Source organism: Dreissena polymorpha, chromosome 5 (assembly GCF_020536995.1).
Source record: "Dreissena polymorpha isolate Duluth1 chromosome 5, UMN_Dpol_1.0, whole genome shotgun sequence".
Taxonomy (NCBI): domain Eukaryota; kingdom Metazoa; phylum Mollusca; class Bivalvia; order Myida; family Dreissenidae; genus Dreissena; species Dreissena polymorpha.
The window spans coordinates 123,870,117-123,897,855 of NC_068359.1; the positions used below are offsets into that span (position 1 = coordinate 123,870,117).

The 27,739-nt window shown below is 33.9% G+C and overlaps 1 protein-coding gene across 4 annotated transcripts; it reads left to right on the top strand.

The window, feature by feature from the left end:
• Positions 1 to 1,954: 1,954 nt before the first annotated feature.
• LOC127880800 (regulator of chromosome condensation-like) lies at positions 1,955 to 26,234 on the top strand. 4 transcript variants are annotated; one of them, XM_052428233.1, is made up of 12 exons: positions 16,227 to 17,061; positions 17,283 to 17,358; positions 18,046 to 18,233; positions 18,485 to 18,664; positions 19,019 to 19,163; positions 21,526 to 21,597; positions 22,143 to 22,286; positions 22,587 to 22,700; positions 23,073 to 23,225; positions 24,011 to 24,116; positions 24,471 to 24,496; positions 24,535 to 26,234. In XM_052428233.1, exons 1-12 carry the CDS (start codon positions 16,984 to 16,986, stop codon positions 24,567 to 24,569), a joined length of 1,317 nt encoding a protein of 438 aa, XP_052284193.1. In that variant the 5' UTR covers positions 16,227 to 16,983; the 3' UTR covers positions 24,570 to 26,234. The 4 variants fall into 4 exon arrangements, with proteins under 4 accessions (XP_052284196.1, XP_052284194.1, XP_052284193.1 ...); XM_052428236.1 differs by lacking the exon at positions 16,227 to 17,061 and adding an exon at positions 1,955 to 2,069 and having other exon boundaries at positions 24,471 to 26,234; XM_052428234.1 differs by lacking the exon at positions 16,227 to 17,061 and adding an exon at positions 14,937 to 15,130 and having other exon boundaries at positions 24,471 to 26,234.
• The last annotated feature ends 1,505 nt before the right edge of the window (positions 26,235 to 27,739 follow it).

Consider the following 27,739-nt stretch of genomic DNA (forward strand, 5'->3'; position numbering starts at 1 on the left):
TGAAGAAGATGCTTTGTGTGTTTTTTCTTTATTCTTGAGAATTAATTAAAAGAAGGGATCCTAACTTCAATTATCAGTTTGCGTTGTTGATTGATTTTAATTGTGTGATCAGTGGCCGCGGCCGGCGAATTATAGTCAGCTCACAGCTTTTGTTTGTGTTTTAATAGTAATCTCACAGCTATCTGTTAAAATATGTTTGTATATTAACTTGCATGTGTAACATTGACAGGAAAACTGGTAATACTAATAAAAGATATTAAATGAGAATTTAAACCCATACATTGTACTTTCATCTTGTTTTTTATTCATACCAAGATAAACATATTACCCAGAATAAAAATCTTATTTCTTCGATTTGAGGTGAATAATGACGAAGTTTTTCTCAATGAACCAAAGCACCTTTAACGACATGTGTGTATAATAGGGTAAAAGAGCTTAAAATTGTACCATCTTTGTACAAGGCCAAAATCCTTTAAAATGAACATTTTCCTCCAGTTTAGTTTATTCATACCTAGATTAACATATCACCAAGCATAAAAATCTTACTTAATCTATTTTGGATGAAAAATGAAAAAGTTTATCAAAAAGAACAAAAACACGTTTTTCAGCAATCTTGTACAACAGAAGAAAAGAGCTTAAAATTGTACCAACATTGTATAAGGCCAAATACTTAAAATTGATTATTTTCTTCTGGTTTGTTTAAATCTATACTTAGATTAACATCTTGCCTAGCATAAAAATCTTACTTCAACGATATGGGATGAGAAATAGAAAAGTTTGTCAAAAAGAAACAAACCACTTTGGCGACAGGTGTGAAAAATGATTGAATGGAATAACAGTATAAAATAGTACAAATTGTACAAAGGCAAAATCCTTTAAAATACCTCATTTTCGTCTACTTTTTATAAATCATACATAGATTAACATCTCACCTTGCATAAAAATCTTACGTTATCAATATGTGATGCTTAATGAAGATGTTTAAAAAAAAATGCTTCGGGCCTTTTAATTTTTCAAATATCGAAAATGAACGAATCCAGTGTTCTCTTTCAAATTCCGATAAATTAATAATTAATTAGAATAATAACTACCAAAACCTAAAGAATTATTAACACAGAAAATAAATACTTATATTTAATCACACAAAAAATATTCAATATGTCTTTTTTCGGCGACCGACTTTGCTCACTACGCGAAGTTCGTAACGTTGCGCTTTCAGACATTCATTGCTCTGCAAACTGACAACCGAGCGCTAAAACACTAATTAACACATTAAGATTGTTAATAACAATATCAATATAATATAAAATACCAGATCATGCTCAGAATACCCTACGACAACAAATATTAACGACTAATTACGAAGAATAATTGATTGCTTTATAACAAAATGGCCGACAGTAGCTGGAACAGGGAAGAATCTACAGGTACACCGGCATCTCCAAAATCAATGTCACGTGACCCGCGTCCATCGTTAGATATTATCGCATATCGCTATCGCGAAGAGCAGAGTTTCCAATCTGTGTTATCTATAGGTCTTTGGTTTGAAGCCGGGTTTGAAGCCCTCTGAAACTTAGCCTTCAAAAAGTGTAGGCTGTTTGAGGAAACTATATTATTGGCTATTTTGAAAATATATTGTGTCCGGGCAATTCCTTGTAATCTTCACTACACGTTACAGCTGCACATATACATCGGTCAAAGACCTATAAAATACATGTATTTTATAGGTCTTTGCATCGGTTAACATGCTGTAAGGTCTCGTGCGAAGAACGACTGGCTAGTGTGTTATCTGAAGCAAAAAGAGTGAATCTTCGATCGCTTGATTACAAAGCCAGTACGTTAACACACCATCCACAAGAAAAATAGCCGATTTACAAACGAATATGTACAATAGACACAAATATATCACATCCAAAACCGTTTGACTGATAAATCCATCCCTTATCGACTTCCGAAAATAAGTAGTCGTTGGAGTATTAGACTAAGTCGTCTGCTGAGGCGCCAATAACATGCGTAAAAGTGCACGTTTTTAATTTATGTTGCTCTGTTTTAAAACAAAAAAATAAATGGTAAGAGCATGTTTATTCAGATGGATACTTTATTGAAATATTCCATAATCCAATGGTTTTTATATATGCCAAGAATGAGTTCAAGTATGACGTTAACGTTTACAATTAGTTTTCGCGAGTGTAGCCGGTTCAGATCATGTCAGATTGTCAATCGTAGTTTTGTCTGCGTTACATTCTCCGTTTTTTTAAATTATGATATTAATATTTTATAAAACTTGCGTATTTCCAAAGTCATAAAATCCTAGTAATGCCACTAACACATTTACGATGTTAATGAGGACTGTGCTATATCTTGTCTTGCAGTATTAAAGGGATCTTTTCACGCTTTGGTAAATTGACAAAATTGAAAAAAGTTGTTTCAGATTCGCAAATTTTCGTTTTAGTTATGATATTTGTGAGGAAACAGTAATACTGAACATTTACCATGGTCTAATATAGCCATTATATCCATCTTTTGACGATTTTAAAACCTAAAAATTATAAAGCGTTGCAACGCGAAACGATTGAATAATTTGGAGAGTTCTGTTTTTGTCGTTAAATTTTGTGAAACTACGAAGATTGCTTATATAAGGTATAAAATACTTCATGTATATGTACTCGGCGGAATAGCTCAGTAGGCTTAAGCGTTTTTACTTCAGGACTCTGGCAGGACACCAGGGGTCACTGGTTCGAAACCTGGTCCGGGCAATGTTCTTTTCCTTTTTTTAATTTTATTCTTGATTTTTTACTGGAGCTTTTACGATCCAATGTTTACATTTATCGATATAAAGCATTTAATGAATAAGTAAAAAAATGCCAAAATCTGTGAAAAGGCCCCTTTAAGGTTCATGTTAAGTGCCAAAATGAACCCACATAGAAGAAATTGAAAAATATAAAAATGATCAGTTATACCCAAAATAAATTAATGAAATGTACATACTGGTCGTGTACGTAATTCCGGCCTGTACGTAAAAAATCGGCCACCTGTGTTAAATCATTTTCATGATCTTAGCATACACATTTTGCTGATTTATATTAAAATCAATTTAAAAACCGACCCTTTTCTCAATATTTTGCACATTGAAGAAGCATATCACTGTGAACTTTTATATCACAATGTCACAATTGAAGGACGATATTTTTGTCATGTGGAAAAAGTGACATTCTCAATGTTTGTATTACTTATATTTATATAAGAAACAAATATATTTGTTAAAATTGTTATTTTTTATCTAATAAACTTTAACTAAGGTATTTTCAATTAATTGTATAAAAACATATATCAAAACATAAAAATTAGGACCAAATATATACTTTTTAAATATATGAATTACCTCCCTTGATTAGAATAATAATAGGTTATTTGTTGTACAAATAAATACAAGCGTTTACTAAAAATCGACAATAAAGTAAACTGTTTATACAAAATGTGTTAAATTTCTTAGCTGTATTATTTTTTTGTATAAAACATATTAAAAACAAATAGTTTTTAGGAATTTGCAGTTGCCAATTGAGAGTGATTGTTCACTATATTTATTAAGTTAGGTAGGGGGAGTAACTGGTATATAATGTCGCATATATTTTAAGTTTCAAGTGAAAAAAAATTGTTTGTGTAAACCTTTATTAATACTCCTAAAATGAGGACATTTGTCTAAAGATATTGCTTTGTAATTTTACCTGCAGATTAAACTAAAAGGTGGCCGATTTTTTAGGTACAATTGCCCTATGAAAATTGATAGTTTATATGTCATTAATTTCTGTTCATAAAAGTAACATACACTGATCTAATTCTATTGAAATTTTCATGCTAGATGAGTTTTGAACCCAGGATTATATATGTGAAGTTTAGTTTCAACCAGTTGCCTAAAACAAAAGATTTTGTTAAAATAGTCCCAAAAGTGGCCGGAATTACGTACACGACCAGTATGGTTAAAATAATTACATATTATTTCCATATATGTATAAATAAAAAAACAAAAAACAAATCTAAGTAGTAATGTCATTATTAGCAAAAATATTCCAATTTATGGCAAATTCTCAAATTCATTAAAAAACACTCACATGAACCAAATAAAACCACTAACAGTATAGGTCAGTTATATTTAAGGTACTACTACCATTGAATTGCGTCAATGAAGCCCCACAACAACACTATGCGTATTTCACGCGAGTTTATCACACGAGTTGCTATTTATAGATTTTGGAAGAAGTCTAAGTTTCCACTTGCATAGCATGCGATCAAGAGGAGTTATGATGTAATAAAATATATTTCATGAAACTATATCATTTTCCTATTATCTCCATAACCAGTGATTTTTTTTGCTTTTATTTGTTACGGCCTGTGCCATTTGAATTGGGAAAATTAGCGGGATAAACCATGAAATTGGGAAAAATAGCGCGATAAACCATGAAATTGGAAAAATTAAGCATTATAAATATGATCATAAGTAACAACATTAAAATTGTTTAAAAGTGCATCTTCAGGGGTTTTTCTAGCCATTTTTGGAAAAGGAGTCTGGTCACATTGGGATTGTTTTAATTGATAAGAGTTGCAAATTCGGGAATGATTTATCGACGAAAAGGACTAAATTAAAGTTATATATTTTGCAAGAAGGTTTAAATAAATAGTTGATATCTAGAGTTACGAAATAATAAGGCAAAAGAAACTTCTTTCTTAATTAAAAAAAAAAAAAAAATTGGGGGGGGGGGATTGGGCTTTTTGGGGGAAATTTTGGTAAGCTTTTTGGGAAAAAACATTGATTTTTGCCATTGGGAATCAGCCGAAAATCGGCTGTAATTTTAAGCAAAAAAATCACTGATAACGCAGGGACTACCCTACGGGCTACTACGGGCGATAATTTCGCTCTAACGCCCGTGATATCGCCCTACGAGCCCAGAAAAGCGAAGATCAAGTCGCCCGATTTTTTTAGTAAACAAGACCGGAAAAGCGAAAATCAAGCCGCCCGATTATTATTGCAAATGCGTGCTACCGCCCGCAGACGATTAGCAAGTTAATTGTTTGTTGTTTATTTAACGGTTACACAATTTACCCCCCGCACGGTTCGGTAATTGACCGTGACAAAGCAGTCCCTTAATATTGGTTCCTATAACAACACACTCGTGCCTCTTCGCGCGTGCCGCAAGTTGTCTAATAATAACGTGATAATTGTTTGACCATCCGATAATTGCAGTTTTTTCGCAAACGGCATGGTTAAAGAAAGTCGGCAAAAATAATAAAAGAAAAACAAAATTGATCAAAGGTCTATTAATTACGTAGATCCACGATTAAGTCCAACTAGTTTTGTCAGTTTGTTAATCCACCGATAATTACGAGTATTAAACACCCGTCTGATATAAACTGCAATCACATTCATTTTTTATATTAACAAGTCATAATACTACCATACATGCCATAATTTTTTAGGTCCAAAGCGGGACATTCCATAAAAAATTGTCGGGACATTTGACCAAAAAGCAGGACACCTAAAACGATCTATCATTCCACCTTTACTATAGTCAGTATAGTACTAACAAAAACTCTTGATACTTTTATTCAAGACATAAAACATCTGATATGAAGCATGAAATCTAAAACATAACAATAACAGTTTTATTAAATAAGACAATAGCAAACAACGAAGATAATATTCATCTGTTTAAGAGTACAAAATCTAGAACATTACGACAACAATACTCATTATATTAATTTCAATGGCAAACATTAACGCAGGGGAGGCTATCCAATTGACTGAAAGTACGGGTTACAGTACACTATCTACCGAACAGTTACATCAGTTACACACGGAATGCGCGGCCGTACACATTTCCGTATTTTGTTTTCTTCCTATATACACAGATTAAACTGAATTGTGAATTGTCAGGCGCTGTATTGGGGTAGTGTCAAACTGTCATGAATAACAACACGTTGTTTTTATTACAATAACACAAGACAAGATGGGTAACTCTTTTACTGTTTGTTGCGATGTTTTTTTAAAGCATGTGTCCATGCGCAGTTTGTTACTTGTCAATTGTCGCGGCTTAATTGGAGAAGGGTCAAACTGTCATGCATAGCACCTCGTTGTATTTAGCTTAATTGGAGTAGGGTCAAACTGTCATGCATATAGCACCTCGTTGTTTTTATTACAATTACACTAGACAGGATGGGTATCACTTATTGGACTGTTCGTTGCGATTTTGGTATATTGCACATTCAGAATATCCCGCTATATTGGAACTACAGTAAACATTGAATGTAAAAGACTCATTTATGACGTAGCGTTAATTTTACAAAACAATTGTTTTGTAAACCGTTTCAAACAAATACAAAATAAACACATTTTCAACATTTATTTCAATATTATAAAACTATCGATAGCAATAAGCGACCACTATCTGGAAGACCACCATGGTGTGAATGCCTGATGAAATCAATAATTAGCCGATAAATCGCTGATAAGGTGTCATAAACAACACTGGTACACACGATAAGTAGAATCGGATTGTTAATTGGGGGGCAATAAAGGGATTAGCGGTGTTAAGTGTTAGCGAAACAGAGCTTGAATAGCGAATTTTATTGGGAACCTATACACCTTACATCGTTTTTTACGAATGTCGGGACAAATCGTCTCATGGCGGGACGGCGGGACAAAGGGCCCAAAAGCGGGACTGTCCGCCGAGATCGGGACGTATGGCATGTATGATACTACACATAAACATTGAGAAAAAATTCCTCCATTAGATATAAATTTTCCGAGTATGAATTAAATTGCTACGTTATGACCTTCGACATTGCAAATGGCGGACATTGTAACATTCAACCCGCATTCAATTCATAGCTGGCAATTTAAATTACAAGTAATGGTGATTAAGTAATGGATGAAGCATTAACTGGTTTTAACAAACATTTGATAAGGTTTGTTAAACCAGATAACAACAAGGAAAAATTGGATTATTAAAGTTAAACAGGTAAGGCATTCTTAAGTGTACATATTTCGGACGTGTATAGTATTCGGATAAACAGTAATAGATATACTAGATGTTCTATGCATTACGATTGTGTTTTGTTACAAAAGCAGTCATAAGAATGATGGTAATATAATGACGATAAATGTGATGAAAAGGGGCTACCGGCTCATATCTTAAATTACTTAAATAGATAGTAGATTTCAATGAGAATTTATTGTTTTTACAAATACGCATAGTATAATGATAGAAATAATAAAAGTTGTGAAATGAACATGTTTTGTTTTTGATATTGTTCGCACGAACGTCTCCCTGATTTCCCAAACTTCTCCCTGTTTCGGAAAAAAGGAGAAGTCACTTCTCCCTATTTTTAAGGCCTAGGGTAGTCCCTGATAACGCTTATGTGAAATTCACTTATTCAATAGAATCTTCACTTGATACATTTGAGTCTCCTCCCGATTTAATTTCATTTGTCATCCATCTTGGTCAGCGCAGGGTTTTTTTTTACTAAGAAAGTGACGCCGATATTCGGCGTCTTCCCCTACCAGAATTTTTCCCCTCAAAATACAATTTCCCCACCAAGAATATTTTTCACCAAAATATAATATTTTCTCTCAAAGAAATGTTTATTTTTCCTTTGAGCATTCGACAATTATCCAATTTGCACCATGTACAACGATCTTTCTCTCTCTCCAGACGAACACAAAAAATCTGGGAATCCCAGTTATTCTAAATATAGCTCTTAAGTTACGTCATGTAAACTGGGCAACTAATCGTAATAATCATGTGACTATTTTACTGGATACCGGTCTTGCGCGAGAAGGGTGTTTCATTAATAAATTACCGGAAACCAGTCGAATTTTCATCCGGGCTATGTGCAAGCCAAGATATAAACGTGAAAACAGAAAAAAATGGCTCACACTTGGCGTTCTTACACAAACAAAATAAAACATTCGGACTCGGAAGATACAGGAAGCATCGAGGCATTTTTTAAGGAAAAAATCATCGAAAACCGTTACAACCCAGCAGGATTCTGAGGTAATCAACATCGAACATTGTGAAAGTGAAAGAAGACAATCGGCAGCTGCCGCTCCTTCCCCTTCCAATACGGTAGCAGATCAAGATCGTCAACCCATTCATCATGAAATTGAAATCACAAAATTGACATCGTCCCCCGGCCCCAGTACAGAAATATAGTTGAAAAGATTTCCCATAATTAGATCTACACCTGCAACTTAATTAAGGACTTTGACTTTAATACGTGTTAAATGTGTTTAAGAACAAAAAGGACAGAGACAAGCCTCTTTTGATGAGTGATAGACATTGAAATGAACAGTTTTTATTTTTTTCCCCTAAAATGTCTCTTTCGCACTCTTTTTTCCCCTTTCACCCAGCGTCCAGCGTCTTCCCCTTTCTCTAAAAAAAAACCCTGCAGCGGTTTGTATTGATCCGCATTTACAAATTTGTTAAATATTGCTTACATATTATATTTATTCGATAATATAACTTGAAAATACCTCATAAACAATTTATAAAAATTGAAGAACAAATGGATCGGTAATAATTTATAAATTATCGAAATTAAAGAGAAATATTTTTCGAATATACTTCCGGCAAATAATGGCTAGCTGAACAAGTAAACATGACAAATCAATAACAAATGCATTTTTTAATCGATGACAAGGTTTTTATAGAAATGTAAGTGTTCAGTTGGTTTAATATGTACGTGTGCCCAACATTTGTATAATTCATTTTTCCGATCCCACAAATATTATGCCTAGATCGTTAATTCAAATATTGTTATGTTGACTTCCTTGAAACCGGATGTTATATGCCCCACGTTTAACTAAAGTGTATGGAGTTCGAGATGTGACATAAACATGTTGTTATATGTTTTAAGGTAGCCAATTAGTCGTCGTTCCGAGTCCTATATATTTCAAATGAACAATCAAAATGTTTGCCTTTTGGTAATATAGTTAACCAGGTTTTCCGAAGGAAAAAACTGGTTATTAGATTGGCAAATGCGGGCGGGCTGGCTGGCTGGCTGGCGGGCGGGCGGAACAAGCTTGTCCGGGCCATAACTTTGTCGTTCATTGTGAGATTTTAAAATCATTTGGCACATTTGTTAACCATCATTAGACGGTGTGTCGCGCGAAAAAATTACGTCAATATCTCCAAGGTCAAGCTCACACTTTGAGGTCAAAGGTAAAAAATAGCCATAAATGAGCTTGTCTGGGCTATAACTATGTCATTCATTATGAGATTTTAAAATCATTTGGTACATTTGTTCACCATCATGGGACGGTGTGTCGCACGAAAGAATCACGTCCATATCTCCAATGTCAAGGTCGCCACGACTAAAAATAGATTTATTTTAAAACAAACTTACAAAGGGGGTTAATTTTGTTTGTTCATTTCAAAAGTTCAGTTTGAGTTGTCTCCCTTTATCAGATTTTTTTTCACAATAAAAACCTGGTTTTGTGACAATTTTGTCCCTTGTTTATTTTTTTGTAATTGTGTCATTTTGTGACTATAATGAGTACTGTATTGCGAGTAAATAAGTAATTTTGAAAATGAAGGTTCACTGGAAAGTCCACCATACTTAAAGTAGTTCCCAATTATTGTGTTAATTTTTGACAGTTTTTTATAATGTTTTTCTTTTGCATATTTTAGGATTGTTGGCGTGTGTTGTGTGGACTTTTCATTTGTAGTAACTAACATTAATTGTATTCAATATTTTGACCAAAGAAATTTGTTCAATTTAACTCCGTTTGTTATTTTGATTATTTCTTCAAAAGCAACATTTTGCATCATATTTTTTTTATTAGCATTTTCTTATATGTTCTACAAGTGCAGGCTTTTTCCGCCCTATGCCACGGGTCCGAAATTCGGCCCCATTCCCAATGCAAATCTGGTTGTTTTTTTCCCAATTGAAAAAAAAAATCCCAATTCAAAAAAAAAAAAAATTTTTTTTTTTTTTTTTTTTTTTTACCCTTAAAATATATAAGTTGACCTGATCCTGTGTAGAAAATAGAAAGTATTGCATAATTAAATTATCTGTTGCCTTGAATTTGTTTTAAAAACTGTAAAATATGTTAATGATTATTTAAGACTTTCCTTATTTTCCTCAAAATCCGGCGCTTCGCGCGATTTTTTTTCACCTCAAAAAAGGCCAAGCCTTTTCCCCAAATTCAGATTAAAAAACCTTCACTTATCACACATGTTCATAATATTTTGTAAAATTTTAATAATAAGTTTTCCAAATAGTCGTTATTTACCAGTTAACGGCTTCTTTGAAATATAAGAAACACTGTTTACATGCGATAATTTTTCCCAATTGAGCCAATTTTGCGATTAATTTTTTCCCCAAAATGGGGGTTTTCACGACGCGAAATTCCCAAAATTCCAGTGTGGCGTTTTCCCAAAATGGAGCGGAAAAAGCCTGAAGTGTTTGCGAGGCTATTGACATATAAATTGAATTTATTGCCATAATATTTATTGAAGTATTCCTATGTGAAGAATACGCCTAAAGTTTTACACTTTACATGAGCCTTAATATCTGCATGATATGAGCCTTTTAACCACAGGAATATTTAAGAAAAATACTCTATGTATTACAAATAATTACAAGGGATACAACTGTCAAATTTCCTGAACAACACCATGGTCTGAACAAAAGCAAAATATTCGCTTCCAAAAGCAATAATTGAAACCAAAAAAAATGTATGACAGCCAAGACATGTATCTTTCAGAATATAACTATCTCCATAGCAGTAACAGGGGTTGAAGAATTTTTCCAGAGCCACTCGCCCTGCAGGGCGAGTAGGTCTGACAATCCACTCCCCCTTCACTTTAATCTACTCGCCCTGCATTAAAAAAATAGATATCTATATTTATAGTTATGATCAACCAGAACCTTTTAAACCTACTTAACATAGTGACACTAAACTGCAAACAAATTAACTACATTATCTGATGGATTATATTTGCTTTCCTTACGTTTTCTGCACCTCTTTCCTTTTCTCAATTCTTTCCGCTTCTCGTTTTGACGACTTTTCTAATTCTTTCTGTTCCCTGTTGCCACCACCTTGCAGATATTTTAAAATAGAACCCTTTTCCATTTTAATATTTCAGACGAACTTTTACTGAAAGACACGCTTGATTGACAAACGGTTACAATATGGTAAATTTTGCCTAAGGCTTCTGATCACGAAATTCGGAATTATTCTGTTTATAAATAATTATTTTTTCTGTTTATTTTTAATTAAATATAAGAAGTATTATAATTAACCAGTGATGTATTATTGTTTTATTGATATTTACATTAAAATTCAGGGAATGACCAATATATTTAACAGTTTTATTCACTTTTAATCGATTAGCTAAAAGCACTGACAACGACGAAAAGAGCGCAGCCGATTTCGATAATTATTTTTACTGTGCCGTGACGTCATTTTTCATTGTCAAAACGAAAGTGCAGTTTATTTGTGTACTAAACGTATTTTTTGTTAGTTCGAAAAACTGTTCGCAATTTGTATTGATGTGGAAGGAGTTCTGGAACTGAATTTATTTTTCTCAACTTGAAAAACAGCACTCGCCCAGTTGGTCGAGTATTTTGCAAATTTTACTCGCCCGACCGTCAACTTCACTCGCATATGCGAGCGGCGAGTGGATTCTTCAACCCCTTAGTAAATGTGTAAATAGTTTTGTTTAAAACAGAAGTTTCATGAAAAAATGTAAAATTTTGGAACTTGGACACAGGTGTGCATGACCAATTTGACACATTTTGTTCCATAATCCAATTATACTGAGAAGTTGAGCTGATTTTACCTTATTTTATAATCCAAAGACAATTTATAAATCAAAATAGACAACTTTTATGATGGCATGTAACTGAATATGTGTAAAAACACCATAAATATTAAGTTGTTTACCTTATCTACAATCTTAGGGTCCGCGTTTAGGTTTCGAAATCTGCATTAAGGTTTCGAAAAATGCTCATAACTTCTATGTAGCTTCAGATGTTACCTTCATATTTGGTATGCATGTGTATATAGACAAGGCGTTTCCATATGCTCACACATTTTGACCCTTTGACCTTGACCTTGAACTTAAGGTCCGTGTTTAGGTTTTGAAATCTGCGTTTAGGTTTTGAAAAATGCTTATAACTTCTATGTCGCTTCAGATGTACCTTCATATTTGGTATGCATGACGTGTATATGGACAAGGCCTTTCTATAGGCACACATCTTTTGACCCCATTGATCTTGAACTTAGGGTCCGTGTTTAGGTTTTGAAATCTGCGTTTAGGTTTCGAAAAATGCTCATAACTTCTATCAAAGCGTTTTTTGGGGGCAAATATCATCCTATGGAGACAGCTGTTGTTCCATTTTTCTGACAATACTCATCTAAAATGCTTTCACTTTGCGAGTAGACTGAACTCCAATTTTCCAACACTGGTTTTCATGACCCACATTCACAATTTTTTCACACACAAAATTTCCAATCCTGAAATTGCATTTTTCCCGAAATTGCCACAAAAAGGCCTGTCAGTAATATTTTGACAAATCATTGGCTAGATTTATCTTCTTATAGTTATCACTATCATGATTCAGTGATTTATTGGCCTTAAAATACAGTATGTTACAGATTGTTTTCCAATTGCAAAAATATTTTTTTCCCACAAATCTTACCAAAATGCCAAATTTTTCTATTAAACTAAATAATTGTTTTATTGAGTTTATATTACAGGAATATAATTTTGTATGACTATTATATAAATAAAAAATGCAGTCAAACATGCATTTATAAACAAGTTAAATACTTTTATTTATAATCATGTTTCATTTTCCTCTATTTTTATCTCGCTATATTACCCAATTCAAAAGGCAACTGCTGTTATATAGCAAAAAAAAATCACTGAAGGTACAGGTTTTTTTCCCACTTTTTGGAAAGATAGCCCATGGCTTTGGAATTGGGAATTTTATCGGCATTTTCATGAAATTGGGAAAATGAATTCATTAGCCTTTTTTTCCACATGAAAAGTCCACTGATTAGGGAAATACTAAATTTGATATGACTCTTTATAATCATTCAAATTAAAAAAACAAAATCATATAATACTTTGTTAGATGTAATTGAATTGAAATTGAGATAAAATACGCATTCGACTTCTTTCTAAAAAAAAAAAAAAAATAATAATTTTTTTTTTTTTTTTTTTTTGGAAATTGGGAATTTTTTGCCACATTTTGGGAAAAAAGTATACTTTTTGGGATTGGGAAAATAGCTGAATTTTGGCTATAAAATCGGGCCAAAAAAAAACCTGAGGTACATACTGTTTTATTAAGTAACTTTGTAGTTTTTAGCTCCACTGGCCAGAGGCCAGCGGGGCTTATGTCATGGTCCTGTGTCCGTCGTGCGTGCTTGCGTCCGTGCGTTAACTTTTTCTTTTAACATCTTCTCCTAAACTACTGGTCCAATTCTGATGAAATTTCTCAGGAATGTTGTTGGGGGTGAACCTCGTTCAAATTTGTTCAAATTATTCCCCTGGGGTCAAATTTGACCCTGCCCCGGGGGGTCAAAAATTTGAAAATTTGCTTATATAAGGCCTATTTTGTGAAATCTTAAAAACAATTCTCGTCCATAACCATTGGGCCTAGGGCTACCAAATTTGGTATGTAGTGACATCTCATAGTCCTCTACCAAGTTTTTTAAAATTATGCCCCTGGGGTCAAATTTGACCCTGCCCGGGGTCAAATTTGACCCTGCCCGGGGGGGGGTCAAAAAATTGAAAATTTCCATATATAAGGCCTATTTTGTGCAAACTTTAAAAATCTTCTTGTCCATAACCGTATGGCATAGGGCTTCCAAATTTGGTATGTAATGACTTCTAATAGTCCATTACCAAGTTTGTTCAAATTAAGCCCCTCATATCAAATTTCACCGTTCCCCAGGGGTCACAAAATTGAACATATGCTTATATTTGACCCATTTTGTGCAAACTTTAAAAATCTTTCTGTCCATAACCATTGGGCCTATTTCAACCAAATTCGCTATTTAGTGACATCTAATAGTTCTCTACTAAGTTTGTTCAAATTATGCCCTTGGGGACAAATTTGACCCTGCCCTGGGGTAAACAAAAATGAACATATGCTTAAATAAGGCCTATTTTGTGCTAACTTTAAAAATCTTCATGTTCATAATTATAGAGCCTAGGGCTTCTAAATTTGGTGTGTAGTGATATTTTATAGGAATGCCGGACAAAACCCCTCCCGGATAAAAACCCTCCCGTCAGTTTTATAGGGGCCGGACGGAAAACCCTCCCATGAATAAACGGGGACGGACAAAAACCCTCCCATGAAAAAAACGGGGGAGGACAAAACCCTCCCATGAAAAAACGGGACCGGACAAAAACCCTCCCGTGAAATCTGAGCCACGAATTCCAAGTATCAACGATTATTTATGAATTTTTAATCCGAAATTGGTCATTTCCAAATGTCATTTCCGACATTTGTATTTTGTTGTCGGTTATCCAAGATATTCATATTTTGTAATAGTGACTTCACTTCAGTAGGTAACATTACACTATATATTGACTAATTAAAATATTTCCGAATTGAAATGTTGTTATTTTACACCCATTTGATGTCAATTATATATGTTTGAACTAAGATTTGTATTATTACTTCGTATGATAAGAACTACGATATTCATGATTACTTAGTATGAATAACAAGTAGGGTGTGTATATAAAATAAAAAAATATCAAATTGTGCGCCGGCCAGTGCATTAAGAACATCAAAGTCGTGTTTCTATTTCATTAATCATCGCAAAAATAACAGAGGCGGACACAGGCTTCCCAAGACATTCTTTATTTCGTTTTATAACAAGTATCATGAAGTCTAGACTAGGCCTCTACCAAATTTGTTCAAATTATTCCCCTGGGCTCAAATTTGACCCTGCCCTGAGGGTCACAAAACTGAACATATGACGTTTACCAGGGGAGATTACTGCGGCCGTGTGGCTGTAACCAACAACAACAACAACTTATAAACATGAGATAAAACCCTGTCATTTAGTGCCATTTTATGTCAGATGGTGACTGCTTACAAAGAAATTGAAGTAAGAAAAAGTGTTATTTATGATTGTTTTTCTTATAAACTGAAAAAAGTCGGGTTTTATTTAAATGTGTTGAAAGTGAACACATATCCGGATAAAAATATTTCGGATGACATGTTAATTTCATGTCTTTTTTGTAGTGTTTAAACCAGTTTATCATATCTTATTGATTTTAAAAACACAACTTCCATGAACATAATTATTTCAAGAAAAGTCAATATATGATACTGCATGGTTGACTCGAACTTTGTATCTAAGAGAAGGTGTTTGGATTAATGAAGTGCAATGTTCTTAACTATCGTATATGCTGCTTTTTAATAACTAATGATTCATTGTTCCATTTGTGAATCGTGACTCATGAATTGTGGATATGATTGTCAATTGCTCAACGATCCATATATATTTCTGACCATTTTATAATTTTCTTACAATAAGTTATGAATTGATCTTAGAAGTCAAATGTATTACTTAATTAAATACATTTATAAATATAAAGAAATAATCTTTAGATTATCATAATATTCTCAGACCTGTTGGTCTTAGGGATGTGTGGGTCGTTAATTATATTTTGAGATGATTCTTTACAAAGAAAGATGCTACTATTGTATTTGTTATAAATGTGTGAAAGGCTCTAAGAAGGAACCAGAGATTATTAACCCTTTACCAAACACTAACAGGATTTTACGGGTTTGTAGCTGACAACTTTATAAATAATTGTGATAAAAGGAGAAATTGCTCAAGATGAGCAATTTCTCCTTTTATCACAATTATTTCTACCCTACCTGATCATTTCCTTCATATTCCATTACAATTTAATTGTCGTCTGCAACCTCTTTCAAATTGAGAAAGTCAAAAATGTGTCGTTTGGTAAAGGGTTAAGGCATTTTGATTCCTATGGGCCTTGTGAATCTGTTTCATATCAAATGCGTAGATTTGATCTTCAGCATCTTAAAGTATGTGAAATAGAAAGAACGACAATATCTTTTGGAGAGATAAATGTACCTATGTTATTAGCAAAGGATCTGTGCAACATGCAATTCCCAGGCTTTTTAGTATGTTTAGTTAAAATGGTAGTAACTTTTTCCATTATATAAAAAAGCTCACCCTTCCAACTTTTAAGCGCCCAGTGGGACGAGGGATAGAAAGAGAAAGTCACATGCTTAAGTACATTTCAACCCATGCGCATTGCACGTTTTTTTCGCATTAAAAAAACAGTGGAGCGATACAGGGCCATCATGGCCCTCTTGTTATTTCAGGTGGTGAATTTAACAATCCATTTTATATAAATTCTTGTTTATCATCCCACTATGTAAATATTTAAAATAAAAAGAAATGTAATTTTTATTGAGCCTCATATTAAAAAAGAAATCAAACAATTTTGATAAAACATACAATTGACATACTATTGACCCATCTGTTATCTTTTTCACGCTTAATATTTGTCAACTGACAATTGCTAAGCAATTAATTGGTGATTGTTTTCAAAGGGGATAATTATCTTTATTGGTTTGGTGTCATAATTACACAGCTGCTAGACAGATTACCTGATTGCAACTCAGGATGTTATTGTTCACACTGGTTTCACAGTTGGCTATTTCCTCTGGCAATAAATAGGGGTCACTGTTTGTAAATCTCAACACTTGCAATTTGCACTTTTAATCAGTCAGCAAGACTGATATATGTATATCAGGATTTTGATATAAACAGAGCCCATAGTGTTGTGACAAGAGTAACTTGAAGATTGAATGTTGATTTAATAATCTGCTTAGTCTAAACAGGAAATACTGGATTAAGATATCATAATTTTAGTTAAGAGTTTTCTATTTTAGATTTTAGTTATTTCTTAAATCATAAGCATGCCTCCATTTGAGATAAAAACTGTTGGTGAAACAGTTAATGTTGGGGACATGTTCAAAGATGCAAAAAATGGTCAGGTGAGTTCAAACCATGAAATTGTTTAACCATAAAACAAAATAGTCATGTTTTGTTATGAATCAACAGAATGTAATAATTTTATAATCACCTTAAATGGAATCTTAGTTCATGGACTGAAAGCTTTATATTTTGAATGCACACAAAGACCTATATATTTTATAGGTCTTTGACACAATTTTACTTGCTGTGTAAATTTTCTATTTAAAACTGTTTGTTTCAGATGGTTGGACGAGGAAAAAAGCGAACTAGAGAGTCGGACAGTCATGCTACAGATAGTGTCCAGAAAAAGAAAAAAGGTTTTTATAATTGTTTAATTGTAATTATATTGGTGAAATTGTTTGATGCTCAAGTATTGCTCGATTAGTCATTGTCGGCTCGGGTACTGCTTATATGTACCCCGGGTACTCTTAAGTATACTTACATGTATCCCGGGTACGGTAAATATATTTAGTCGTACCCGGGAAATTTAACGCTAAATCGGTCGTTGTCCGTTATTTTTTGGAATTAATTAATAATACTTACATATATGTCAATTTTCTGTAAAATGGCATCTATATTATCGAAAATCATACTTAAAAAGCATGTTGATGCAGATTTTTTAAAAAGAGAAGTTTTAAGATAATCGGTAGCGGGTTTTACGACATCGGATTTGGGGCGGAAATACTTGGGTACAGTCTAATATCGACCGGGTACGATTAAGTATATTTACCGTTCCCGGGGTACATGTTAGTATACTTAAGAGTACCCGGGGTACATGTAAGTAGTACCCGAGCCGACAATGACCAATCGAGCTCAAGTTTTTACCATGGTGTAAATATTTTTTTTAATGTTTTGTATTACATCTTTTGAATGTTAAATATAAATGTTCAGTATTTGCTTAATAAATTTCACAATGTTACACATAAGAAACGGAATGATAACTAGAATGATTGATTAAAACACATATTGTCAAGGAATATATATTAACTTTTCTGTGTGTTCAGTCCACCACCCCTGTCACCAAGATGTTGCTGGCGTGGTGCTGATATGCGGCGAAGGGGATGTGGGGCAACTCGGCCTGGGTGAAGATGTGATGGAGAAGGCACGTCCCACGCTGGTCGACATCCCGGACAAGATCATACAGGTGTGCGGCGGGGGCATGCACACTGTGTGCCTGACGGAAAAAGGGGAGGTAAGGACATTCCCCATATTATTATTCTAAAATTCTATTCAGCAAAATAGTGGAAGATGACTGAATTGATATTCTTGTAGGTATAACGACCAAATAAAGTAAAACATGTGAGTGTGATTATATACACAGAAAATCATGTGTATTTAAATACTTCAGCAGTTTGTACAGTGTAGTAATAAGATCATCTGTTTACTCAATCTTTTGTTAAGTAGTATTTTACATTGTTACATCATTTGAACTGCTTAATGTAGGTGTACACCTTTGGCTGCAATGATGAGGGAACCCTGGGCAGGGACACCAGTGAAGACGGAGCAGAGACCCGTCCTGGCAAGGTGGAGGGGCTGCCAAGGATAGTCATGGTGTCAGGTGGAGACAGTCACACTGCCGCACTGTCCGAGGAGGGAAAGGTCTACATATGGGGAAACTTTAGGGTAAGACCATCAGTCTTGGGGTACCACTGTATAATAGACCATTATTATAATACACCTTAGCTTTGCGCCCTATGAAGGTGACCTTCACAAAATTCCTGTCTCAACTATACATTTAATGACTTTGCACACATGAATCATGATATAAAGACTTGTTGTTCAACACCCATTTTTCTTAATCAAAGGGATGGTAAAGGTTGCACATAGAGGTTAAAGGTCAAACAACAAAATACATTTTTTATCCATATTACATATTTAGTGAATGTGCTTAATAAAACATCATACAAATCTTTCAATTTTAAAAGTTAACCATGCATAAAATACACATCTCAAAATAAATAAGCCTATATCTTCCAGGATGCAAATGGACATATGGGTTTGACAGAGGAGGGTGTTAAAAACAAACCACATCAGATCCTTGCTGACCAGGAGGTGATAAAGATTGCATCAGGGGGAGATCATCTTGTGTGTCTAACTAGCCATGGAGAGGTGTACACTTGCGGTACGTGGATTACGGTAGTATTCTGATGCATTAAGCACTTGCATCATCTGTCCATATGTTTGTCCAAGAGCTTTTGTTCTTGAACATCTATTTAACTTTTTTGTAAATCTGCTTCAAGGGCTCATAGTTTAATTCCCACATCTATCACATGCTATACCCTGTTTCCCATGAAATACAACCATTACATATTTTTTTACATTACACATGTGTAAGACAACATTTTTAGCTCATCTATTTTTTGAAAAAAAATTATGAGCTATTGTCATCACCTTGGCGTCGGCGTTGGCGTCGGCGTCCGGTTAAGTTTTGCGTTTAGGTCCACTTTTCTCAGAAAGTATCAATGCTATTGCATTCAAACTTGGTACACTTACTTACTATCATGAGGGGACTGGGCAGGCAAAGTTAGATAACTCTGGCATGCATTTTGACAGAATTATGTGCCCTTTTTATACTTAAAAAATTGAAAATTTTGGTTAAGTTTTGCGTTTAGTTCCACTTTTCTCAGTAAGTATCAATGCTATTGCATTCAAACTTGGTACACTTACTTACTATCATGAGGGGACTGGGCAGGCAAAGTTAGATAACTCTGGCATGCATTTTGACAGAATTATGTGCCCTTTTTATACATAAAAAATTGACAATTTTGGTTAAGTTTTGTGTTTAGGTCCATTTTATTCCTTAAGCATCAAAGCTATTGCTTTCATACTTGCAACACTTACTAACTATCATAAGGGGACTGTGCAGGCAAAGTAATGTAACTCTGACTGGCATTTTGACAGAATTATGTGCCCTTTTTATACTTAGAAAATTGAAAATTTGATTAAGTTTTGTGTTTAGGTCCACTTTATTCCTACAGTATCAAAGCTATTGCTTTCATACTTGCAAGATTTATGAACTATAATAAGGGGACGGTGCAGGCAAAGTTATGTAACTCTGACTGGCATTTGGACGGATCTATGGGCCTTTTATACTTAGAAAATTGAAAATTTGGTTAAGATTTATGTTTTGGTCCACTTTACCCCTAAAGTATCATAGATATTGCTTTCATACTTGGAACACTCACAAACTATCATAAGGGTACAGTAAAAGGACAAGTTGCATAACTCTGGTTGTCATTGTTACGGAATTATGGCCCTTTTTTGACTTAGTAACTTTTAATATATGGTTAAATTTTGTGTTTCGATCCACTCGAAGTATCAAGGCTATTGCTTTCAAACTTCAAATACTTACATGCTATCATGAGGTTACTGTACCTGGCAACTTGAATTTTACTTTGACCTTTGAATGACCTTGACTCTCAAGGTCAAATTATTAAATTTTGCTAAAATTGCCATAACTTCTTTATTTATGATTAGATTTGATTGATACTTTGATGAAACTACTCTTACCTGACATACCACAATAGACTTCACCCAAACCATCCCCCGTGCCCTCCCCCCCCCTAATTTTTTTTTTTTTTTTTTTTTTTTTTAAGATCATCTCACAAATGACCACCACACCCTCACACTATACCCCCCCCCACCCCCCCCCCAATTTTTTTTTTTTTTTTTTTTTTAAAGATCATCTCACAAATTATCACCACACCCTCACACTATACCCCCCCCCATTTTTTTTTTAAAACGGTTATGTTTGAAATACCGTCCAACCATCGCACCCAAACCCCCCCCCCCCCCGATTTGTTTTTTTTTTCGCTTTTTGGAAGATAATGTAATAAATGTCCACAACCCCACACTATACACTCCACTCCTCCCTCCTTTGTGATTGAAAATGAGAGTCCCTTCACCTTTAAAAAGAAAATAGATGAGCGGTCTGCACCCGCAAGGCGGTGCTCTTGTTAAGCGTTTGCATTGGCTTAGTTTTCGTTTATTGACCAATCGCATTTTTTTATTTTGCTGAAATGACGTTGCAACGTCAAATGACGTCACGGAATGTAAACAACATTCAGGATTTATCATTATGTTTGTGTAAATATTTAGTTAATTTGCTTATTTAAAAGCATGTGATAAAAAAGAACTGACACTTGCATATCATACCATATTTTGTTAAACTTGTCCCCAAAGGCTCGCTTACTAACAATATTCCTGAACTTTAATAAAATATGGTATGATATGACAATTTGTGCCAGATCCTATATGTATATGATCATGGTACTGAATTACTGCAGTCAATTGGCTGAAAATTGTCTGATAGTGGTTTTGTCCACTGATTGGTCCGTGTCCAAGCATTTGTTGCGGGGGCACCAGTGTCACTGACACATTTCTAATTGCATCAATACTTGATTTAACAAATGAAATGAAGTGTATCGCTGCTTGTATAATATAGCATAATGAAATGTATACTTATTAAACTCTTATTGTCACAGGATGTGCTGAGCAGGGACAGTTGGGCAGAGTTGCTGAGTGCTTTTCACAGAGAGGGGGCAGGAAAGGGCTGTGTAAGTGCAGCTAGATCAAATAATACTCTATCACAATCTATGTCATTTTATATAAGTACGGATAGTACATTACCCATCAAAAGCATTTGTTTTTTGACATGATGTAAATTGCAAAACTTAATCAAATAAAAATGATTGTAAGAATTTACAAAACAAAGTGGCATTTTAGATATAAAGTATCAACAATCCGCCTCTTTGTTTAAGGTTGTTGGTAAAATGGCGTGAATTTTTCATGTAACTAGTGTCATTTTTTCTCTAACTTGCCATTTAATTTATTATATGTCATCTCTGTGCTTTATTATGAGTGACTGGATGCAACTTGGCAATAGCTAACAGTTAACAAAAGTGGAAAGTGGTACTTTTTGACCAAATTTGTGGCTGAAATTTGACCCCAATCCCAAAAACAACAGTAGTTTCACAATTTAAGTAAAAACAATGTGATTTTTCCATATTTAAAGGACAGGACCCCAAATTGGTGAAAAAAACATTTGTTGAACATCATCATTATGTGAATAATTATTGATGTTTATGATGCGTATTTTCAGCATACATCTTGCACCAAGCCCCAGTTCATTTTCGGAGCAAGAAGTGTTTCATTGAGGACGTGTTTGTGGGACAGTATGCCACTTTCGCGAAGGACAGGAACGGAGATATCTACTCATGGGGCCTGAACAACTACTACCAGCTAGGTAGGGGTTAAGTACATTAAGATTGTAGGCTATGTATTGATTAAAATACATACAGCCATTTAAATCAGTATATAAATAAGCACTTAAACTTGTTATACAGCCTCATTTACAAATGTTATAGACATCTGAACTTGTTCTCCTATATTGATAAACCTTCCATTAAAAATTAAAATATGATTATGCTTATATAATTTAATTCATAAACTAATAATTCTATGGGAATATTATATTAACAGAATTTTCTACTTATTTAACTGTTAGTGAATAAAAAGCTGATTTCATCTGACTGCTCTATTTCAGGATTTGGTGACATGAAGAACAGATTTGTTCCAGAGAAGGTGAAAGCGTTCAGCAAGAAGAATTTTGTGTGTGTGGCCAGTGGGCAGCATCATTCTGTGACCCTGGACAATGCTGGTGAGTGACAGCCTTTAAATATTAATATAAATATCTACATGGAACACTTGCGTTTATTTTATTAACATTTTGTGTGTCTTAAAATGTACAGAATATGTGTCCACATGGTTAAGAAGTAATAAAACAACGTTGAAGCATTATGTAATTTACCATTTTGATGAATTTTTAAATAAAGTAAAGATAAATTTAAAATTACTTCAAGTGCTGTTGTTTTCATATTATAACAGCAGCTTTTATGAACTCAATTTTAAAATGAATAATAAACTTATTAATAATTACTAAAATAATGCACTAGGTGTACTTTTTCTGTACTTGTACTTTTGTACACTTAAGTAATACACACAATAAGATCCTTTGTTTATTCTTTTCCAGGCAATGTGTACACATTTGGAAGATCGGAGTATGGGCGACTGGGTCTTGGAGAAAACTGCACAGAAACCAAGGAGCCCACACTGGTGAAACTTGATAAGAAATGTATCCAGATATCAGCCAGTAATTCAGTCTCGTTTGCACTCCTTGAGGATGGTATGTGTTTGGGATTTACTATATTTTAAAGATGTATCATATGTTATGCAATCAATGATTGTGAGCATTTGTTTATTTTAAACAAGGTTCTAATGTTTTGGTAGCTGATGTTTTTACAAAGGATCTTTTTAAATTAGATAATTAACAATTAATTTAATTTTTGCAAATTTTGATGTATTTTTGTTACATTAATTTATTCCACTTTTACTTTACTCTCATGGAAACCTCGACATCAGAAGTATTTGTATTGAGCTGAAAATATTTCTGTAAAAAAATGAAATATTTAATGTAGCCCAGTTTATAATGTGTATCAGGCACACTCTGGGATAACAGGGCTTAATGCATTTGTGTTAATTGTCTTCTCCTATGAACCTGTGCAGTTTGCCAATACCAATAAAACACGACACTTTTGGCTTAAACAAGATTTACCGGGTACTTAGAGACTTTAAGCGAAAAAATACCATAAAAATGTGAAAAGATTTATACAAACTGTACAGGTTAATGTGATGACAATTTACGACTGTGTTCTCCAGAAGCACTGGCGGCCGGGGATTTCACCAGTTACATTCAGTCTAGACACCAACTACTTATCCCCAAAATATCATTTAAATCATTAAAATGGTACAAAAAACACTGGTTTTAGTGCTTAATAGCCGGCTACTTTGAAATTATATCTGGCAACTCCAATTTTTCTGGAGGACACTGAATTATTTTACCCAGATTCATAAGCCCCATTTTCTCAGATCTAGACTTATATTTATTTAATTCAATGTATGTGTGTACAGGGACGGTCTCATGCTGGGGAATGGGCACCTCCAAGCAGCTGGGAAATGGTTCAGAAGATGATGCATGGCTACCAACAAAAATGGACGGCAAGCAGTTACAGGACCGGTCAGTTTGCTCTTTACTTGTTATGTGCAATATAGTTTGTCCTGTAAAGAAAACTTTATTGAAAGAGTATACTGTATTATCAATGGTCCTAAAGCCTATGCTATGTCTGTTTTATTTGAGACCTTACTTTCTGCTGTCACCTGGTCTTCTGATTTTATATAGTTTTAATTGTTTCAATTCATAGTTTTAGCGATTTTTATTGATTTAAATGTATTATGTATATTATTTGCTAATAGGCTTATACACTTGGAAATATTGATGCAATATTGTACCTTATCAGTATTTATACAGACTCACTTTGACAAATAATGTATTTGACACTGTATGGTTACATAGTTGTTTGTATCTTTGCAGGAAAGTAATTCAGGTATCTTCTGGAGGTCAACACACTGTGCTGTTAGCTGTGGAAAAATAGGAGGTCAACACACTGTGCTGTTAGCTGTGGACAAATAAACAATTAGCAACAAGCCACTGGTTGCTATAATTCAAACTATAGTGCCATCTGAAGCCATCAGGAACTCCACCAGTGTAGACACCTACAAAATGACATGCATTGTCATATAGGGATGCTTTTTTAACAATTCAACTGGATTGAAAGAAGCCACTAGATGATAGCCGCCACATGGAAGTGTAAAAACACTGAGAGCACTTGTAAGAAGAATTGAAGAGTGTAGTTGTTACATATCCTGGCATTTCTTAAAATACAATTTAATTGTGTGGCAAAATAATTAGTGGATGTAAAACGTTGTCTTTTATTTGTTTTTATATAATTTTTTATTACAACTATGGACTTGTATAGTCAATAATTTATTTGCAAAGTTAGTATGTTGATCAGGAATCATGCATGATTGTAGAAAATACAGCATAATCACTCATGAACTTTGATCTCGTAGATCTCTGTGTATCAATAAGCGTCTTTTGTTTTTTGTTTTGATGTTGCTCAAACAACAGTTTTGTAGCAATCTTTGTAAAAATGCACTTGTGCAGTAGTCGTGATATTTACAAATGTAGTTAGTATTAAAGGGATGTATGGAATATTTAGTAATTTGTCACTTCAAATTTTGTAAATTAAATTTGAATGATAATAGTTTTGTAATTAGACAGATGGACTTATTCAATCAATCAGTGTTTAATCAGACATTTAAACAGTTTTATAAGTTTTATCATTTTATTCTGAATAAAGGGTATTAGTGACTACTTTCAAATATTCAGAATTATATAACGTAAAATGTTTTAGAAATAAATGAATTTCCATAGGTCTTTGTTCTTGGATACAAAAAAACAAATCCGATTTTTGCTTTTATTATTTGAAAACATGAAAAATTAGTAAACAAATATGACATGTGCGAGTTCAGTTATTAATGGCAACAGGATTGCAAATTATTTGTTGGTTACCGTGATATACTGAAGCTTAACTGCTGGTCAGAGGGTTTAAGATTGCATGGAATATTTAATGATCCGCGTTGTTGGAAAATGGAAGCCTTTTGCAGTCGGCATAGCCATAGACCAGCCTACTCATCCATGCAGTCATGTCAGAAGCTTTCATGTTTGCTAATGAGACCACAAAATCTTGTCGGACTTTAGCGGAGAGCTTACCTTCTGTCCAGACTTTGCGACCCCTTTTCACAAGATGCAGGTCAAATGAGTGTTGTTTTGAATCTTTTGTAAGATCATTGCTGTATTTCTGTGCTGATTTCTTATGTAAAAATGTTTAAATAAAGTTTGGAAATAAGATCCTGTTTTTACTGTCATGACTTTACTTGTATTGTCAGATCTAGTTGTATGACATTGTTCCAAAGTAAGTGAAATTCTAATAATTAATAGAATATTTCTGTTCTTATGCAAATTAATTTGCTTTAATATTAGTTTATTTAAATTTATTTACATAAGTTTACATATCTTACAACTTGTATAATGTATTTTGTTTGGCAAAATTCTGTGTGACTTGTTATCATTGTTTGTAAGTTTTCTGTACTATTATGTGTTTGCTAGGTAATTATAATGTCTTACTTAGATATTTTTAAACAACTGTCTGATTTTATGTTTTACTGGTTTTAATATTCTACTAACACAACTGCATGATCATGAGTAATTTCTCTTAATAAAGTTTGTTTCAAGTGTCTGTTTATTGTCTATAAATGTTAAGTAAAACTGATTGTTAGCTAAAAAACACCATAAGAACAGGAAAAACTTTTTAATGTCATTTTGTACTTGCTGGCACATCGACTTATATTTTGATCCAGGATCCTCACAAGCAGATCAAATCATTTATTTTACTCGCGAAAAGGGTAACAATTTTTGGCTTATTTGTCCGTCTGTTAGAATGATAATATCTATGGAATTTACTTGGTTTGGGTCTGAAACGAAATTTCTGGACAATCGTTTCTGTGCTTGGTACCTTCCATAAATACTTGTTTCTGTGTAAGATCACTCGATTTTGATTAACATTGATATTTATCATCCCTTAAGGGTAACATGTGCATCCTAAAGGTTGATCCAGTCCAATTTAAGGAGTAATTGCCCTTTGATTATTAATAAGCTATGCACATCACGTGTTCTGTTTTGGCACGAGTTGTCAGACTTGATGACCAGAGTTTGATGATACTTGAAATGAAGTATCCCTACAAAACGTGCATTGGTATCCGTACATCCTTTCCTGGCTTTACCGGTTCAATTGTTTTTCAGGGTTATTGCCATTGGAGTATGAATATATTTCTTGGTACTGCATGAGATTTCAGGCACTTGTGATCTGAATTTGATGAAACCAAGAAATTGTATTTGATGATATTTGATATGAAGTAAGGGTGGTATATAGCAGTCGGACTTTATGTCAGTCCATCTGTCCCTCCGGCATTCCATTTTCCGAATTTTTTTCTGGTCCATTGATGTTTGGCGAAGTTAGAAAATTGGACATAAATTATTCGTTTCCGGAGTTTTTTTTTATGCCCCCAAAGGAGGGCATTTAGTGATCGGACGGTCCGTCCGTCTTTCCATCACACTTTGCGTTAGGTTTCGAAAAATGCTCATAACTTCTCTGTAACCTTCATATTTGGTATGCATGTGTATATGGACAAGGTCTTTCCATTTGCGCAAAAATTTGGACCCCTTTGACATCGACCTTGAACTTAGGGTCCTTGTTAGGTTTCAAAATCTGCGTTTAGGTTTTGAAAATGCTCATAACTTTTATGTCGCTTCAGATGTAATTTATTTGGTATGCATGTGTATATGGACAAGGCCTTTCCATAGGCACACAAATTTGGACCCCTTGACCTTGAACTTAGGGTCCGCGTTTAGGTTTCAAAATATGCTCATAATTTCTATGTTGCTTCAGATGTAACCTTCATATTTGGTATGTATGTGTATATGGACAAAGCCTTTCCGTTCGCACACAAATTTGGACCCCCTTGACATTGAACTTAGAGTCCCCGTTGAGGTTTCAAATCTGCGTTTAGGTTTCGAAAAATGCTTATAACTTCTATGTCGCCTTGAACTTAGGGTCCGCAATTAGGTTTCGTAATCTGCGTTTAGGTTTCGAAAAATGCTCATAACTTCTATCAAAGCGTTTTTCGGGGGCATATGTCATCCTATGGAGACAGCTCTTGTTTTTTAGCTTACCTGAGCAA